This window comes from Muntiacus reevesi, chromosome X (genome assembly GCF_963930625.1).
Source record: "Muntiacus reevesi chromosome X, mMunRee1.1, whole genome shotgun sequence".
In the NCBI taxonomy this organism is placed as follows: Eukaryota; Metazoa; Chordata; class Mammalia; order Artiodactyla; family Cervidae; genus Muntiacus; species Muntiacus reevesi.
The window spans coordinates 132199484-132219568 of NC_089271.1; the positions used below are offsets into that span (position 1 = coordinate 132199484).

The 20085-nt window shown below is 36.2% G+C and overlaps 1 protein-coding gene and 1 pseudogene across 5 annotated transcripts in view; one reads left to right on the forward strand and one right to left on the reverse strand.

Moving 5' to 3' along the window:
* KLHL13 (kelch like family member 13) overlaps nt 1–20085 on the forward strand; it is a 194836-nt gene that overhangs the window by 51633 nt on the left and 123118 nt on the right. For 2 of the 5 annotated variants that reach the window (XM_065916152.1, XM_065916154.1), the window contains exon 1: nt 17827–17960. The exons of the other annotated variants lie outside the window; for them this stretch is intronic. In XM_065916152.1, the coding sequence (XP_065772224.1) occupies nt 17934–17960 (27 nt within the window). In that variant the 5' untranslated portion in view covers nt 17827–17933. Of the gene's footprint in view, nt 1–17826; nt 17961–20085 lie in introns of those variants that run through there. 5 annotated transcript variants of the gene reach the window in all.
* LOC136154778 (uncharacterized protein NKAPD1 pseudogene) lies at nt 9522–10386 on the reverse strand (annotated as a pseudogene).

Below are 20085 nucleotides of genomic sequence, written 5' to 3' on the forward strand. Positions count from 1 at the left end.
CCCCATAGCACACATACCTTAATTCACAGCACATATATGCTCTGTTTTAATGGTCTGTTTTCCCCAAGAGATTGAGTTCTTTGAAGGTGTTGACTGTTCCTTTTTCATCTCAGTATCCCTAATGCCCTGCGCAGTGCCTGGTTCTTTGTAGGCGTACTCTAAATTACACATCACTAACTTTTTTTCAGTGATGTTAAGTGCCAAGTACATTTTTTGTCCAGTTTTTATAAGTTATGATCATTCCTTTTTAAAAATATTTATTTATTTATTTTTGGCTGCATCAGGTCTTAGTTGTGGCACATGGGACCTTTGCTGTGGCATGTGGGATCTTCCTGTGCCCAGGCTTCTCTCTGGTTGCACTGCTTAGTTGTCCCAGGGCATGTGGCAGTCTTAGTTCCCTGGTCAGGGATCCAACACACATCCCCCGCATTGGAAGGCAGGTTCTTAATCACTGGACCACCAGCGAAGTCCCTTACTGTCCATGTTACAGATGAGAATCTGTACAGTGCGCAGATCATACAATTCAGTGGTCAGAGCTAGAATTTGAACCCAGAGTTCATGTTCTTAACCAAAAGGATGGAAGGGCTGTTGTATCTGGGATATTGATGCTTTTGTACTGTGGTGCTGGAGAAGACTCTTGAGAGTCCCTTGGACTGCAAGGAGATCAAACCAGTCCATCCTAAAGGAGATCAGTCCTGAATATTCATTGGAAGAACTGATGGTGAAGTTGAAGCTCCAATATTCTGGCCACCTGATATGAAGAGCTGACTCATTGGAAAAGACTCTGATGCTGGGAAAGATTGAAGGCAGGAGGAGAAGGGGACGATAGAGGAAGAGATGGTTGGATGGCATCACTGACTTGATGGACATGAGTTTCAGAAAACTCTGGGACTTGATGATGGAAAGGGAAGTCGGGCATGCTGCAGTCCATGGGATCGCAAAGAGTAGGACACGACTGAGCAACTGAACTGATTGTATGGTAGTGTTGCTCAGATACTGTAGAGCATTGCATTGTGAGGGTCAAGAGCCTGAAGAACACCTAATACGGAGGCAGACTGGGGTGTGTATGTGTCCTGAGGCTTGGAAACGAAGTTATATCCTAATGGACACTTTTCTGTATTATTTCTACTAGTAATGAAGGTACAGATAGTAAACTGCATCTCTCATATGCATTTTCTTCATTAATAAATGTATAGTGATGAGGAGTGAATTTTTCTTGCTATAATCTCCCAGATCTCTTAATATGCATGTTTTCATTACCCACTACTTCATTATACATTCTAAGATTTATTTTAATAGCAGGGTTAAAATGGTTGATGCAACTTTAGGGAAATTTGCTATATGTTTATTAAAAATAAGGCGGAGAGGGAGGTGGGAGGGGGGATCAGGATGGGGAATACATGTAAATCCATGGCTGATTCTTGTCAATATATGACAAAAACCACTACAATATTGTAAAGTAATTAGCTTCCAACTAATAAAAATAAATGAAAAAAAAAAGGTGATAAAAAGTGAAGATGCTGCTCATGACAGTTAAAACCTCAGATTTCTTGATTCCTTGGCAAATGAAACATTCTAGAATTTTTTCTTTTTAAATAACAATTTACCCCTTTAACGCCAATATATTTTTCATTTTAAATACTTCATTTGAATATTGTTCTTGCTGATTTGCGGCATCTTTACACCTGTTACTAACAGTCTCTTAGAGACACCCTTAGGATCTGTTGAGACTTGTAGTGCTGTTCGCTTCTGTAATATATGATTCTCAAGTGTGCGCTCTCCTTAACCTTCCTTGAGCTGGTTTCTATGATTTCCCCCTTTCCATTGCTGTCAAATGTTATACATTGCAGTTGTCAGTGTGCCTTCGTGTGGCTCCCTTCTTGCCCCCTAATGATTTGTTGCAGGCTTAAAACCAGTCTGCCAAGCTTCTTAGGAATTGTACTAGAAGGACTAAGGGGCATATTAGTTACTAATATAAATGTGCATTTGTGCTTCAACTTCGTGACATGTGTTTTGTCTCTGAGACCTCTTATTTACTGATTTCTTTGCTGCACTTTGAACAGATGAAGTTCCTTCCAAACTGGTTCATTCTAGGCATTGTATTGTAAGATACTGTAAATTCTCATTTTATGTGTTAAAAAGGATTGTTTGGCTTTATATTCAGGTAATTTTGCTATAGATTGTGACATTTGCTATAGAAACGTGACATTTTATGATCAGATATTATTGGAAAGTAAGATTCTTTCTGCTTTACTGAAAGAAATGGTGCTGTAATTTATCCTGTGGAAAAGTGGGAGAAGTCCCCAAATATTTTCAGTGGTCGTTCTGTGACCAGCATTCATTTAGGCACCTTGCAGTTCTTGATCCAGAAGAGATTCCTGGATTTTAAATTCCAGTTTTGACATTGGACAAGTTATTTAAGATCTCTGGGTCTCAGTGTCCTCATTGATGAATTTCAGATAATTATATCTGACTTCCCAGGTATTGAGAATTGCTGGAAATGTACATACTAGTTGCCTAGGAGAATACTTGACAGTTACTTGGTTTTTTTCTAGTCACAGAGCTAGAAATTGGTTGAGTGAGGACTTTGGACTCGTCCTTGAAGCAACGAGTATAGATCACTTATTGGAAGTGTCTTCTGATAAACGAAAGCCAAAAATGAACATAGTCAGCATTCAAAAATGTATGTGTATACATTGGGAGTAAAAATGGATCTTATGAGAAAAGTAAAGATTCTTAGAAGAAGGGGAATACCAGAACTTACTTCTTTTCCTCTTTTTCCTTATTCCCTAATTGGCCAGTGTGCATTTTCTTCTAAGGATAATTTTGAATTTTGTTGGAATTTGATAAGAGTGTTGCTTTTCTTTAGAATTGTCAATTATATTTTTGCACTGCCACTTAGAATCATCAATTTGGTTAATGGCACTACCATCCATCAATCACCTAAGGTATAAAACTTTACTGATAATTTGCACTCCTCTCATTCATCCAATTAGTTGATTAAATCTGTCCACTCTTCTCCTTCCTCATTACCACTATTTCTTTTCCAGATCTCTTTGTCATTCTCTTTACACCGTCATGACAGTCTGCAAGCTGGTCTTGCTGTTACTCTCTCCACTTCCCCGCTGGTTTTCCACATTGTGGTTGGGGCGCCACAATTTTCACCTGATGCTGACACCGTCGTCACAATTTCCCAAGTGTTTGCACTTAGCTCTTTTATGGTACATTTATCCTGATGGAGAAATCACATGGAAAAGACAAGATGAGTGATCTATACTTCCCCTTTATTTTCCAGCTGCCAACATAATTCGCTGGTTCTTTACCACCTTCCAGAAATGCTCAGTGATCATTTTTAGCATGATTATGAACTCTTGCCTTTAGACGTATATGATGTGCTTCAGTCCTCATAGTTATTACCCTTATTGATCTTCAAATGATCCCATATTTGAACAATGGAAGCTTATTTATATTGGCTTCGAAGTCCTTTTGACATGGCCCTAGGAGTCTTTGATGGCTTCCTTACTTTTCAGTGTAAGATGCTCCAGGGTCCTCTTGTACATTTCTGCTCTAGAGCCCATTATCAGTCATTTAGAAAATGGAGCCCTTGTTTCTTTATTTGGAGGGGAATGTTATTTAGATATCACAATATAATTATTAGCAGTATTATTTCTACTAGATGGATCATTGTTTTAAAGCCTTTCTTGAATATATTAATACAACTATAATTTTTCTTTAGGATAAACTGTATCATGAGTTCTTATTGATAATGACCATTCAAATTTAATTAACCTCAATGATAACTATATATGTATTCCCTTTTGACAAATACAGAGGTTCAGTGATACCTACATAATTATCATTTTGTTTATCCCACCATATATACACAACAGCCTCAGAATAACAATACCAACACGGCCATCAGCAATGTGATTACTGGACGCCATTTACAATATGTGTGTGTATGTGTGTGCGTGTCTGCACAGTTGTGCTTTGGGGCAGGTTTTTTTTTTTTTGTCTTTATATCCCACTAGAAATCTACATTTAAGTTGTGTTTTAAAGTCACTTGAATTGTAATTTCTGTTTATACAATTATACAACTAACAAGGATACACAGTTTGGGCCATTTATTTAATTTTACTTGTGATTTTAATATTGGTTTTTAAATGCAATTTTGATTTAGGTATATGATATTTACACAATTCAAAAGTCTAGTCTACAAAAGAAGATGTATTCAAAGAAGTCTAACTATTACCTTTCTCTCTTTCTCATACAGGTAGCCATCCCAATTCCTTTCTTAGATAAACAAGAGCATACTGTACACACTGAGGATTTTTTGCTTTTGTTTTGCTTTGCTTAGAAATGTATTCTGAAGATAACTTTGCAGTAGTATATGGAGATTTTCCTCATTCTGTTTTATAGCTGCTTAGTACTCTGTTGTGTACACATGCAGTATTTGGGACTTCCCAGGTGGCTCAGTAGTAAAGAAGCCACCTGCCAATGCAGGAGACTAAGGAGACCCGGGTTTGATCCCTGGGTTGGGAAGATCCCCGGGAGGAGGGCATGGCAACCCACTCTAGTTTTCTTGCCTGGAGAATCCCATGGACAGAGGAGCCTGGCAGGCTACAGTCCATGGGGTAACAAAGAGTCAGATACAACTTAGTGACTGAACAGTGACATGTGTGTATATATATATATATGTATATGTATATGTATATATGTATATATATATTTATATATGTGTGTGTGTATATATATATATTATATATATATATATAAAGTGAAGTGAAGTGAAGTGAAATCGTTTAGTCGTGTCTGGCTCTTTGCGACCCCACGGACTGTAGCCTGCCTGGATCCTCAGTCCATGGGATTTTCCAGGCAAGAATACTGGAGTGGGTTGCCATTTCCTTCTCCGGGGGATCTTCCCAACCCAGGGATCAAACCCAGGTCTCCTGCATTGTAGGCAGACGCTTTACCATCTGAGCTACCAGGGAAGTCCTCTATATATATATATAAGCATGTATATAATAATAAGATATTAAGTTGGATCTCTAAGACAGTTTCTACCTTAATGAAACTTAAAGACATCCAGCGCAGTAATGAAAATGTGAAATACCTGGTAGTTAGTTAATGTCTATATGATTGGCCTTTTCGTGATGATATAGGTTATTGTAATAGCAGATGATTTGCTCAAGGTTTTATTCAATCCCCTCACTTGTAAGTGGCTATAACTTACACCTCTCTGCTTCATTGAGATGTTGTAAAGATTACACAGGCTTAACGGAGCGATCAGCAGTCTGAGATGGACATGAACTTACTAAAAGCAACATACTTATATGGTCCCTTGCTATATTTCCCCCTTCTCATACACATTGTGAGAAGAAACATTTTTTAAAATACATTTTTTTCCCCTTTTTCTTTGTCTCATCTTTTTTTCCCCTCTCATAATTTCTGAGCACTTTGGTTAAAGCTCTTTTAAGTGAACTGTTTTATGTCCTTGAGAAAGCAGGTAAAGGTTGAAATTAAGTGCCTCTGGGCTCTTGCCCAGGTGAGGAAGGGGAGGTTGGGCCTCTGTGCTGGGGGTGGCTGTAGGTGTCGCAGCTGGACTGCTGGCAGTCTTTCTGTATGAAGTCTAGAGGAAAGGAGGCTTTTAAGCGTGGGTCCTGAACTTTGAAGGGAGACGGAAGCTCTAAATATAAGCCTTGGCATTCTGGACACTTGCAACTGAACTTTATTCTTTTCTCTTTTAAATACTAACCCAAACCAAAACCTTACACCTGTCTTTTATCATTAGTAATACGAAATTCAGGAAAGAAGGGAGAAATATTTTAGTTGAAAATATTAGAAAACATTGTGTGTTTCTGTAAGCAAATATGTAAACAATTGTAAAAGTTTTGTTTTCTAGCCTGTTGGGATAGATGGAGTAGTGGTTGGAAATGTTAAGTAATCAAAATATTTCAGAGTGGATTCTTGTTTTTTCCAGTGATTTTTCTTCACTCTTATTAAGAAATTCACGAAACTGTAGTTCATAGGTCAGATTCAAAATCCACAGCCACCCTCACTGGCTATTTTCAGTTTCATGGTTTGCTCTACTAGCAATTATTTCCTCAAATTAGGGCTGCCATATTTAGCAAATAAAAATACAGGATGTTCAGATAATTTGAATTTCAGGTAAACAACTTTTTTTTTTCCTTTGGTATAAGGAAATTTCATGCAGTATTGTTGACATTCGTACACTAAAAATGTACCCGCTGTTTATCTAAAATTTGAGTTCAACTGGATGGTCCTATATTTTACCCAGCAACCCTCCACCGAACCAAGTATATTAGGAGCCTCATTTAACAAGTCAAAAGCCTTTAAGTGATATTAATTGATGCCACCATGCATTGAATTCTCTTGACTAGGGATCTCTTCGCTAGTTGTCCTTTTGATTTTGCTTGCACTGCCCATGTCATCATGAGTCAGTGGTTTGATATGAAAAAACCTCTTTATGCCATTTGTGCTAATTATGATGGTTACATTATTTAAATATCACAATCACTATTCAAATGTAACTATGAAAAGGAAGCTATTTCTAAGAAAAGAGAGTTGAATGTATTGGGTGACTCCTGAAATTTCAGGGGTCCATTGAAATGCTTAAGATTTAAAAAGTTGTCATTGAGTATGCAGTGCCATGCTGAGCCATACTGGAGCTTGAGGAAATTAAAAAAATCAGTAATACTGTCAGTAATACCGAGGCTGTCTTTATTTAAAGTACTGGTGTAATGTTCATCATGGGTTTTCTGTATTAATTTAGATTTTTTTTTTTAAAAAAGCAGGTTTATTGAGCTTTAATTCACATACCGTAGAATCCATTCATTTAAAATGTACAGTTCCAATTTATAATAGACAAAGCATGGAAACAATGTAATTGTCCATTGATAGATGAATGAATAAAGAAGATGTGGTACATTTATACAGTGGAATATTACTCAGCCATGAAGAAGAATAAAATAATGCCATTTACAGCAACATGAATGGATCTAGGGGATGACAGAGGATGAGATACTTGGATGGCATCACTGACTCAATGGACATGAGCTTGAGTAAACTCCAGGAGTTGGTGATGGACAGGGAGGCCTGGCGTGCTGCAGTCCATGGGGTCGCAAAGAGTCAGACATGACTGAGCAACTGAACTAAACTGAACTGAATGTACATAGAGCTTATCATATTAAGTGAAGTAAGGTAGATAAAGACAAATATCTTATGTGGAATCTGACAAAATGATACAAATGAACTTATTTACAGAACAGAAACAGGCTCACAGATGTAGAAAACAAACTTGTGGCTACCAAAAGGGAAAGGTGGGAGAGGTATGAATTAGTAGTTTGGGATTAGCAGATACAAACTGTTATATAGAAAATAGATAACCAGTGAGGTCCTACTGTATAACACAGGGAACTATATTCAATATCCTATAATAAACTACAATGGAAAATAATCTGAAAAAGAATATACATATATGTATATTTGAATCACTTTGCTTTATACCTGAAACTAGCACACTGGGGATTTTTCTTTTTTCCTGAGTTTTCAAGCTTTTTGCTCAGTGCATGAAGTGACAGCCAGGAAAAAACAAAGTCACTTGATCTGCCATAATGAAAAAAATTCATTTGTGTTCTGCCAGTCTTCCAGTGATATCTTGGTTTCTTAAGACTTAACATAGTAGGATCACAGTAGATAGCAAAGGGAAATAACAAGATCTCTGCTTGGTCCTTTAATCCAAAGGCAGACTTGGAAGAATTGGATATGTCCCCGAGAAACCCATTTCATTTTAGAACTGATTCAACCTAGTTTCAGGGAAAATCTAAAGTTCATTAACAGATTAAGAAATGAGCAAGGAAGACAACATTTAAATGACTGTTGCTTGCTCTGAATCCTATTCAACACACCACTAGACAGCATGACTGATGCCTAATTCTTCCTCATTTGGTTTAGGACTTAACCTATGACAACTAAATAAATAATTTTGAACCCAAGTACATTTAGGCATTAAGCAATGGAACTAGAAAACCTTTTCCTATCCAGTTACCATGTTTAGGTATATACAAAGTGTAACCACAGACCCCGTCCAGCAGAGAAATTTGACAAAACCCCCTGTCTCTACCTGTAACAGCTATCTGTGGATGTTATCCTGAGTGGAAGGTGTTTGTTCTTATGTTCAGTTCCTTGTTAAGTAAACTGGACCATGCCTGTGGGGCCAATATCCAGGAAGATCAAAGCACCAAGGCTAAAGACAAAAAAAGTCAAGTTGTGGGACCTACTGTATAAACAGACAGAGCAACAAAATATTCCTTTATCATACCATTCTATACAGCACGAGCGCCAATCCATCTCTTGACTCCAGCCCTTGCTTTCCCCAAATTTGACATTGCAATTAGTATACCCAGGTCATTACTGGATTTAGCTTTCTGGGTCCTTTGTTGTTGTTCAGTTGCTAAATTGTGTCCAACTCTTTGTTACCCCATGGACTGTAGCATGCTAGGCTCCCTTCCCCTCTACTATCTTCCTGAGTTTGTTCAAATTCCTGTCCATTGAATTGGTGATGCTGTCAAACCATCGCATCCTTTGCTGCCCCCTTCTCCTTTTGCCTCAATCTTTCCCAGCATCAGAGTATTTTCTGATGAGTTGGCTCTTCACATCAGGTGGTCAGAGTATTGGAGTTTCAACTTCTGTATCAGTCCTTCCAGTAAATATTCAAGGTTGATTTTCTTTAGGATTGACTAATTTGATTTCCTTGCAGTCCAAGGGACCCTCAAGAGTCTTCTCCAGCATCACAATTTGAAAGCATCAATTCTTTGGCACCCAACCTTCTTTATGGTCCAGCTCTCACATCCATACACGACTACTGGAAAAACCATAGCTTTGAAAACCATACGGACCTTTGTCAGCAAATTGGTGCCTCTGCTTTTTAATACACTGTCTAGGTTTGTCATAGCTTTCCTTCCAAGGAACAAGCGTCTTTTAATTTCATGGCGGCAGTCACCGTCTGCAGTGTTTTTGGAGCTCAAGAAAATAAAATCTGTCACTGTTTCCATTGTTTCCCCATTTGTTTGCCATGAAGTGATGGGACTGGATGCTGTGATCTTCGTTTTTTGAATGTTGAGTTTTAAGCCAAGTTTTTCACTCTCCTCTTTCACCCTCATCAAGAGGCTCTTTAGTTCCTCTTCACTTTCTGCCATGAGAGTGCTATCATCTGCATATCTGGGTCCTTTAATTTGCTGCATATGCACTCTATTCTAAATGTGATTAATCACAAAAATAAACTCTTCAAGAAACCTTCATAGCAAAATAACAGATTCCCTATTAACAGTAAGAGGATCAAGTTTATAGAAGACAGGAAGTCTGACAGAACTCATGTAGATGGCACAGGAGGTCTCTGACCTCAGGCCCCCTGTGCTGAGCAATAGCCTCACTGGCAAACTCCAAGATATAAGAACTATAAATATCCAGTCATGCAGGAAACAAGAATGTTTCTTTCTCATTTAGTTATCCTCTGAACCCTCAACAGACCTTTCATCTGTAGCCACTTTCCAATTTGTGCCTTTGTCCTTTTTTGTATTTCATTGTACAATGAATAGAATGAATTGTAGGGATGTGGGCTTTTTTCTCTTTTTCCTTTTGCTTTTCTTACTGTCTCTTTCCTCTGAACTGCTGGATGCAGAATCATCTGACTGGAAAGTGTCACTTTCTGCCTCTAGGAATAAAGCAGATTTCTTGAGAGACTTCCCTGGATTTTTTCTTGTGCTTTTGTGGTTGTCTCCTTTTCCTAGCACTAGAAGCCCCAGTTTCTTCTGAGATCTCACTTGAGGAATCTGCTGTTCTATCTGTGGCTTCCTTTTTGCTTTTCTTCTGGTTTTTGTGTGACTTTTTTTTCCTCATTTTTTTGTGGGATTTCTTTGACTTTTTGTGTTTGTGGGATTCATGGGTAGATGATTTTACCTGGGGAAACGTTTTTTCCCTATTAGACAGCATGTACTATCTTGTTGATCACTGTCTGTTTCAGATTCTTGAGGGTATAACTCTTTATAGCCACTGTGACCCCATCTGTCTGGCATATGAGCTTCATAATCATATAACTACTTGTTCCAGGATTTAGCCTTAAGAAAATCATCATCCACTGCTCCAGAAATTTCATTCTTTGGCTTCTAATAGTCTCTTGACTTTCTTCATCAAAACCATCATTAGGTATCTGGCTTGAACTGCTGGGTCACATTTTCCTTTTGGTCCCCCAGTAAGCATCTTCCATCTGTTTCTCCAGTTCTCTAATTCCTCCTGTATCTTATTGTGAGCATCCACGTGCCAGATGACATTCCTTAAGAGAACTTACCCCATGGAAACTTCGGACATTCGTCAATCCCTCGATCCTGAGGCAATCAGGCACTTGTTAGTGTGAGATAGGAACCACTCCATTACAAGATTTCCTCCCACTCGGGAAGCAAAGAGTCGGGGCTCAAAGGCACTTCTACACCGTGCGCCACAGCCTCATGTGGTGGGGGTGGAGGGAGGAAGTGGTCTCTAACACGACATTATGATTCAGCTGTACTTCAATAAAAAAAAGATGTACAATTCCATAATTTTTAGTAAATTCACAGATATGTGCAAATATTACCAGTCAATTTTGATATATTTTTATCACCAGAAAAATAAACACCTGCTCTTTAGATAACAGTTCTCCCACCCCCTATCTTCTTCAGCCATAAGCAGCGACAAATCTGCTTCCTATCTCTGTGGTTAGCCTTATTTTGGACATTTTATATGAATGGAGTCATACAATATGTTACCTTATTTGACTGGCTTCTTTAAGTTAGTGTAATATATTCAGTGGTCATCCATGTTGTAGCATGAATCAGAGCTTCCTTCCTTTTTATGGCTAAATGATATTCCATTATAAAAATATAACACATTTTGTTTATTCATTCACAAACTGATAGTCATTGGCATTGTTTCCTACTTTCAACTATTTTGAATAATGCTGCTATGAACATATATGTAAATGTTTTTTTGTTTGATAAATTGTTTTCAAATCTTTTGGGTGGATTCCTAGGAGTGGATGTGCAAGTCATATGGTAATTCTATGTTCAGCTTATTTTGGAACTGCAAAACTATTCCACAGAAATTGCACCATTTTGCAAAAATTCCCACTAACACTTTACAAGGGTTCTAATTTCTCCATCCCCTAGCCAACATTCATTATTACCTGGTTTTGTTTTGTTTTTCATAATAGCCATCCTAATGGGTGAGAAGTAGTATCTCAATATGAATTTGATTTGCATTTTGCCTGTGATTAGTGACGTTGAGTGTCTTTTCATGTTTTTTTGGTCGATTGTGCATCTTCTCTGCAGAAATATCTATTCATGATCTTTGTTCAATTCCTGATTGAATTGTTTATTGTTGATGAGTTGGAATTCTATGTATTAATCCCTTGTCAGACACATAATTGCAAGTATTCCCCCCATCCTATAGGTTGTCTTTTCACTTTTCTTGATAATGTACTTCAGTACATAAAAGTTTTTAATTTTGATGAAGTTCAAATTATATTTTGTTTTGTTGTTTATGGTTTTGGTATCACAGTTAGGAATTGTTTGCCAAAACTGAGGACATAGGGATTTACCTCTATGTTTTCTTCTATTTCATCATTCAACCCTAACATTTAACTTTTTGTTTTTAGTTGTATTTGTATATGGTATGAAGTAAGGGTCCAATTTCATTCTTTTGCATGTGGCTATCCAATTGTGCGTAGTACCATTTGTTAAAAAGACTGTCCTCTGCCTATTGAATAATCTTAGCACTCTTATTGAAAAGCAGTTTACCAAAGATCAGTTCAGTTCAGTCGCTCAGTTGTGTCCAACTCTTTGTGTCCCCATGGATTGCAGCACGCCAGGCCTCCCTGTCCATTATCAACTCCTGAAGTTTACTCAAACTCAGATACATGGCTTTATTTCTGGACTATCAGTTCTGTTCTGTTGATCCCTATGTCAGTTCTTATGCCAGTACCAAACTGTTTTGATTACCATTGCTTATTAGTAAGTTTTGAAATTAGGAAATTTGAGTCTTTCTACTTTGTTCTTGTTTTTCAATATTGTTTTGACTATGCTAAGTCCCTTGCAGTTATATATGAACTTTAGAATCAGCTAGACAGTTTCTACAAGGAAGTCTGTTGAGATTCTGATAGGCTGTATGTTAAATCTTCAGATCAGTTTGGGGAGCATTGCCATCTTAACATTATTAATTCAATCCATGAACATAGGATATTTACCCATTTATTTAGATCTTATTTTTCAGCGATGTTTTGTAGTTTTCAGAGTACAACTTTTGTGCTTCTTTTGTTAAATTTATTCCAAAGTGTTCTTTCCTTTTGCGTACTATTATTAATGAAATTTTTTCTTAATTCCATTTTATATTTTTTATTTCAACTATAGAAGTACAACTGATTTCTACATATTGAAATTGTATCCTGTAACCTTGATGAACTCATTTATTAATTCTAACAGTCTTTTTACCCAGTTCCTTAGGATTTGCTATGTGTAAGTTCATGTCATCTGCTAATAGAGAAAGTTTCATTGCCTCCTTTCCAATCTGATGCCTTTTATTATTTTTTTCTTGACTATTTGCCCTGGCTACTACTTTGAGCACATTATTGAATAGAAATAGTAAGAGCAGTTACCCTTGTTTTGTTCTTGATTGTGCAGGACAGGCATCCAATCTTTCATCATTAAGTATTGCATTAAATTAACATTTATCTTGATTACTGAGTTTTGGGGAACCCCTGAAAGATTTCAGCCTGTGATGTCACTCAATTCACTTCAGTCCTGGACCTGCACTTGAAAAAGATTTGAAGGAAATTATAAAAACTCCTAAGGATTCTACTGTACAAGTGGCTTTTTCTTCTCTTCCTGTTTTGAAGAAAACATCTATAAATCACAGTTCATGCATTCATTGTTTTGAGTGAGTTTAACTTGTGGAAAAAGATACAGTTAGCAGGCTTATATACAAAGAAAAAGCCTTGTCTCTAGATCACATGATAAGGCAAGTCACAAATGATTCCTATTTTAACTTTTTTGATTAATCAACAAACCTCAGGCCTGTATGTATCCCATAATATGACTTATACTATGGATATGAAAGATTGTATAAAGTATAGAGCTACCTACACTTCCCTTACTGTCTTCTTTAGTTTTGTTAAGTTTGCTAAACTTATTGTTAGGGGCCCAGGAAAACTATTATCTTTATCCAGACCTGCATGTTCTGTGTACTCCCTTGAATCCCTTGCACAGTGTAAGTTGAGTGACCTAATTAATAAAGTGGAGATTTATTTTGGAAAAGTTTTTGTCAGGAATGTTGGCTTTCTGTGGAGCTCTGATTAGTGAATTATCATTTAAAGGTTTTTACCATATTTGAAAGTCACTCACTAAAAAGAGATAAAACTCTAGTAAATGGACTGTAGTAATTGTGATCGGGCCAGATGTTTGTTGTTTTCATTGAATTGACTCATGCTGATTATGACTGAATGGTGTGTTAATAGTATTCTATATTTTTAAAAGGAAATTCTTTGTTTTTTTAATTTAATGTTGAAGAATATAATAAAATTTTAGAACACAGATTGCAATTAAATATATTTTTTGCTAAGATTGATTAGATTATGGTATATAACTTACAGTGGATCTTAGAGTTCTTAATATAATTAGCTGATCATGTGGGTAGAATTCAATACATTCTTCTTGGTCAGAATAACAAATATTATATAACATAAATATTATGTAATATATGAGTGGACTTTTAAAAACCTGTTTACATTTTTCAAGATTTTCACATAAATATTTTATCCAAAATATAGTCAAAGGATAAGCATCTTCTATTCATATTGACCTAAATCATTGGGGGAATAATTGACACTTTTTAAAGAAATCAGTGGTAAAATGTTGATCTTACCACTAGGAAAGAAATACTTTCATTTCTTTTGCTATTGTTTAGGTTTTGCTTAGTGTTTAGAGCATGGACTTCAGATTTCAGCTATAAATTTATTTGAAAACTAGTATCTTTAAGCTTTAAGGCCTCCAGTGCAAAGACAATAAAATGATTCATTCTTTACTTTTATAATACGAGAAAAATATAATGTAATAAAAACACTGCGTTGCATCTGGGTTTTTCAAGTCACTTGGAGCTTGATTATTCCATTATATTGGAGACAAAAGCGTTTTTGTTTTAAGATAGCTTATGAATCTCATTTTGCTTGGATAAACAGCTTTCTGATAAGGTAATTACTGTAATATAAAAACACTTAAGAATTTTACCCTTTGGAACATGGAGGACAAATTCAATTTTGGCCAGCTAGCATGGGGATGGGAAAAAGCCACAACCTTCACCTGCTTTCTTAAACTAACCCCAAACTGGAAGCTTTAATAATGAACCCACTTCATTGCCTTCTCCAGTAAAATGTACAATAAATTTTTGTTTATCTTCTCTGATTTTCTGTAAAGATTTCATTTAAAAGGTTTTCTGTAAACTTTTTTCTTCTTCATTGTCTTGCTCCCTCTCTTCTCTTTAAAATTGAGTTATAATCGGCATATTACATTATTAATTTCAGTTACTGAAATTAATTCAGTTAATGAATTAATCAATTCAGTTAATGAATCGATATTTCTATATAGTTTGAAATGATCACTTGAGGAAGTCTAGTTAGCATCTGTCACAGTACATCATTACAGCTCTTTATTCTTGTGATGGGAACTTTTAAGATTTACTCTTAGCAAATTTCAAATGCAGTACAGTATCATTAACTATAGTCACCATGTTGTACATTACTTTGTCACTTTCTTTTGAAGTATAATATTTTTATTGTACCAAGGGTTTTTATAAATTTTTATAGAAATATAGTTGATTTATAATCTGTTGGTTTCAGATGTACAGCAAGGTGATTCACATATACATATATTCTTTTGAAAATTCTTTTTGTTGTACATTACTACAAGATACTGAGTAGAATTCCCTATGCTATGCAGTAGATCCTTGATGATTATCTATTTTATAAATAGTAATATGTATATTTTAATACCAAACTCCTAATTTAATCCCTCTGCCAACTTTTCCCCTTTGATAGCCATGTTTGTTTTCTGTGTCTATGAGTCTATTTCTGTTTTGTATATAAGTTCATTTGTATCATTTTTTAGATGTATAAGCAATATCATAATTCTGTTTGGCTATCTCTGTCATACTTCACTTAATATGATAATCTCTAGGTCCATCCATGTTGCTGCATTATTTCATTCTTTTTAATGATTAAGTAATACTTCATTGTATATATGTACCACATCTTCTTTATCCATTCATCTGTTGATGGGCATTTTAGTTGCTTCTGTGTCTTGGCTGTTGTAAATAGTGCTGCAGTGAACATTGGGGTGCATGTTCCTTTTCAAATTATAGTTTTGTCTGGATATATGCCCACGCGTAGGGTAGCTGGGTGCTATGGTAATTCTATTTTTAGATTCTTAAGTAACTTCCATACTATTCTCCATGGTGGTTGCACCAGTTTACATTCCCACCTACAGTATGCGAGGGTCCCCTTTTTGCCACACTCTCCCCAGCATTTATTATTTGTAGACTTTTTGATGATGGCCATTCTGACTGGTGTGTGGTGATACCTCATTATAGTTTTGACTTGCATTTCTCTAATAAATAGCGATGTTGAGCATTTTTTCATGTACCCTTTGGCCATCTGTATGTCTTCTTTAGAGAAATATCTATTTAGATCTTCTTCCCATGTTTTGATTGGGTTGTTTGGTTTTTTATATTGAGCTATAAATGAGCTGTTTATATATTTTGGAAATTAATCTCTTGTCAGTCACATCATTTGCAAGTACTTTCTCCCATTCTGTATGTTGTCTTTTCATTTTGTTTATGGTTTCTGTTACTTTGTCATTTTCTTATTTGTATAAGTAAAGATACAGGATTCTTCATGGTTTTAGTAGCATCTGAGCAGCGTCTTACTATCTTTTGAATGTAAAAATGTGGAAAATAGTATGGAGGTTTCTCAAAAAATAAAAATAGAACTGCCATATACCTAGCAGTTCCACTCCTAGGTATATATCTGAAAAAAGTAGAAAACACTAATTTGAAAAGATACATGTACCCCAGTGTTCATAACAGCATTATTTGTAATAGCCAAGATACAGAAACAACCGAAGTGTCCATCAACAGATGAACTGATAAAAAGATGTGATACACACACACACACACACACACACACACACACACACACACACACACACACACACACACACACACACACAGAGGAATGCTATGTAGGCATTAAAATGAAAGTTTTGCCATTTACAGCAACATGAATGGACTTGGAGTGTATTATGTTCAGTGAAATAAGTCAGACAGAAAGACAGTGGCTGTTTGTTATCACTTATATGTAGAATCTAAAAAATGAAACAAGCTAGTGAATGTAAAAAAAATGAGACATACTTGTAGATATAAAGAACAAAATAGTGGTTATCAGTGGGGAGAGGGAAGTAAGTAGGGGAAAGATATGAATGAAGGATTAAGAGATACAGACTCCTATGTATAAAATAAAGAAAATACAAGAATATATTATACAGTACAAGGAATATAACCAATATTTTATAACTATAGATGGAGCATAACCTTAAAAAATTGTGAATCACTTTTTTATATACCTGAAACTTATCTAATATTGACTATAACTCAGTAAATTTTTTAAAAATGTGGCGAAGGATAATAATGTGTCTTTAACATGCTGAGTTTCTCTTGGTTTCTGACACACGCACACACACAAATTGAAGTTGAGCATCTCTTCTTATGCTTCTTTGTTGTTGTTGTTCTTCTCGGAAAGGCCTGTTCAAATACTTGCCCATTGGGTTCCTCATCTTTATAAATGATTTTGGGGGGACTACTTTATGTATGATGAGCGTTAAACTTTTGCCTGGGCCTTCCTTGGTGACTCAGTGGTAAAGAATCTGCCTGCCAGTGCAGGAGACACAGGTTTGATCCCTGATCCAGGAAGATCCCACAGGCCGTGGAGCAACTACGCCCGTGTGCCCCAACTGCTGAGCTTGTGCTCTAGAGTCCTGAAGCCGCAGCTACTGAGCCTGCAAGCCCTGGAGCCTGTGCTCCACAACAAGAGAAGCCACTGCAATGAGAAGCCTGCGCACAGCAGCTAGGCAGTAGCCCCCACTGTCCGCAACTAGAGAAAAGCCCTAGCAGCAATGGAGACCCAGCACAGTCAAAAATAAGTCCATAAATAAAAATTAAAAAAGAAAACCTTGTGCCTGTAGCAGTTGTTACAGTCCCTCTCCACTTCCCCTTGTCTTTTATGTGTGTTGCACCATATAAACTTGTAACTTCTTTCTAAACTAACAACCATATAGACCACTTTTATTTTCTTTATGGCTTCTGTGTTTTTTGTTGGCCCTTAGAATTTTTTTATATTTTATTAAAAAGATACTCTCTCCTATTCAGTAGGTTGCCTTTTTCTTATCTTGATAAGTTTCCTTTTTGTGCAAAAGCTTTTAAGTTTAATTAGGTCCCATTTGTTTATTTTTGCTTTTGTTTCCCCTTTCTGTGGAGACAGATCCAAAAACATGTTGCTCAGACCAAGGTCAAAGAGTCTGTTGCCTTTGCTTTCTTCTAGGAGTTTTATAGTTTAATATCCAAAATGTATAAAAAACCTATACCCCTCAATATCTAAAAAACAATGATTAAAAAATGGACAGAAGACCTGAATAGGCATTTTTGCATAGAAGACATACAGATGGCCAATAGACACATGAGAAGATGCTCAACATCACCAATCATCAGGAAAATGCAAATCAAAACCACAGTGAGATAGCACCTTACACCTGTCAGGATGGCTGTCATCAAAACAGCAGGAAATGATAAGTGTTGGCAAGAATGTGGAGGTAAGGGAACCTTTGTGTACTATCATTGGGAATTAAATTGGTGCAGCCACAGTGGAAAATATTATGGATGTTCTTAAAAAAAAATAAAACTACCATGTGATCCAGCAACTTGATTCCTGGGTATTTATCAAAAGAAAACAAAAATACTAATTAGAAAAAATATATGCACCCCAGTGTTCATAGCATTATTCATAAGAGCCAAGATATGGAAACACCCTAAATATCCATCAATAGATGAATTAATAAAAATTTGGTATATATATACAATGGAATACTACTCAGTTATCCATCAACAGATGGGTTAATAAAGAAGACTTGGTATATATATGCAATGGAATATTATGCAGTCATTTTGAAAAATAAAACTTTATTAAATTAAAAAAAAAACTGAAATTTTGCAATTATGTCAACATGGATAGACCTGGATGGTTTTGTACCTAGTGAAATAAGCCAGACAGAGAAAGTCCAATACAGTGTTTTCACTTATCTGTGGAATCTAAAAAATGAAACAGATGAACAATTATAACAAAATAGAAACAGACTCAGATATGGAGAACAAACTAGTTGTTACCCAAGGATAGGAAGTGGCAGGAGGAGCAAACTAGGTGAACCCCTTAAGAGGTACAGACTACTAAGTATAAAATAGTTACAAGTATGTAATTTACAGCACAGGGAATATCCTTTTTGTATGGAGTGTATTCTATAAAATATTAATTTACTATTTTGTATACCTGAAACTAATATAATGTATATTAACTGCAATTAAAAACAAGAAAATAAACTGCATTTTCTGTAATTTGAAAATGTGAACATTAAACAGGAAAAAAATCTCCTTTATATTATTCTATTACTTTTATATATTTTTTTCATATTTAGAGATTTAATTCCTCTGAGGTGTATATATATGGTATAGATAAAACTTCTATTTTTTCCCACTAGTGTATCCAGTTTCCTCACAAATATTTATGAGAATTTCATCTTTTTTTTTTGCTAATTGTGACTACCACATTCACCATAGTTAATAACCATATTTATTTTGATCTATTTTTAGATTCTGTTCTATTGCTCCTTCTGTCTGTTCCCATGCTAGTACCACACTGTTTTAATAGTTACTGTACCTTAATAGTACATCAAGTGGAAGTTGCTTCCCCCCTTATTTAAAAAAATATTTGGGCAATTTTTATGTGTTACATCTCCCATTGAACTATAGTTTCAACGTGTAAAATATCCATCCTCCTCCACAAGAAAAATCTGACCATTTGCTTATTTGATTTAGATTGCATTGCATTTCTATATGAATTTTGGGTAAAATGTCTATTTTTCAATATTCTTTGTGTGTGGGTTATCTGTGTCCATGTATTCATTTATTCAGGTCCTTCCCTGGGGGCTCAGATGGTAAAGAATTTGCCTGCAATGTGGAATACCTGGGTTCGATCCCTAGGTTGGGAAGATGCCCTGGAGGAGGGCATGGCAGTCACTTCAGTATTCTTGCCTGGAGAAGCCCATGGATGGAGGAGCTTGGCAGGCTACAGTCCATAGGGTCACAAAGAGTCGGACATGATTAAGTGACTCACTTTCTTAAAAATTATTTTGTGAAATTTTATTTTTACAAGTCTTTCACATTTCTTTTTAGGCTTATTCCTAGTTATCTTACAAATCTATGTTTTTGTGGAACTGATATTCTTGTAGTGGTCAATTTACTGTGTTAGTTTTCCAGTTAATTCTACCGTTCAGTTCAGTCCAGTTGCTCAGTCATGTCTGATTCTTTGCGACCCCATGGACTGCAGCACTCCAGGCCTCTCTGTCCAGCACCAACTCCCAGAGTTTATTCAAACTCATGACCTTTGAGTCGGTGATGTCATCCAATTGTCTTCATCCTCTGTCCTCCCCTTCTCCTCCTGCCCTCAATCTTTCCCAGCATCAGGGTCTTTTCAAATGAGTCAGCTCTTCACATCAGGTGGCCAAAGTATTGGAGTTTCAGCTTCAACATCAGTTCCTCCAATGAACACCCAGGACTGATCTCCTTTAGGATGGACTGGTTGGATCTCCTTGCAGTCCAAGGGACTGTTCAAGAGTCTTCTCCAACACCACAGCTCAAAAGCATCAATTCTTCAGCGCTCAGCTT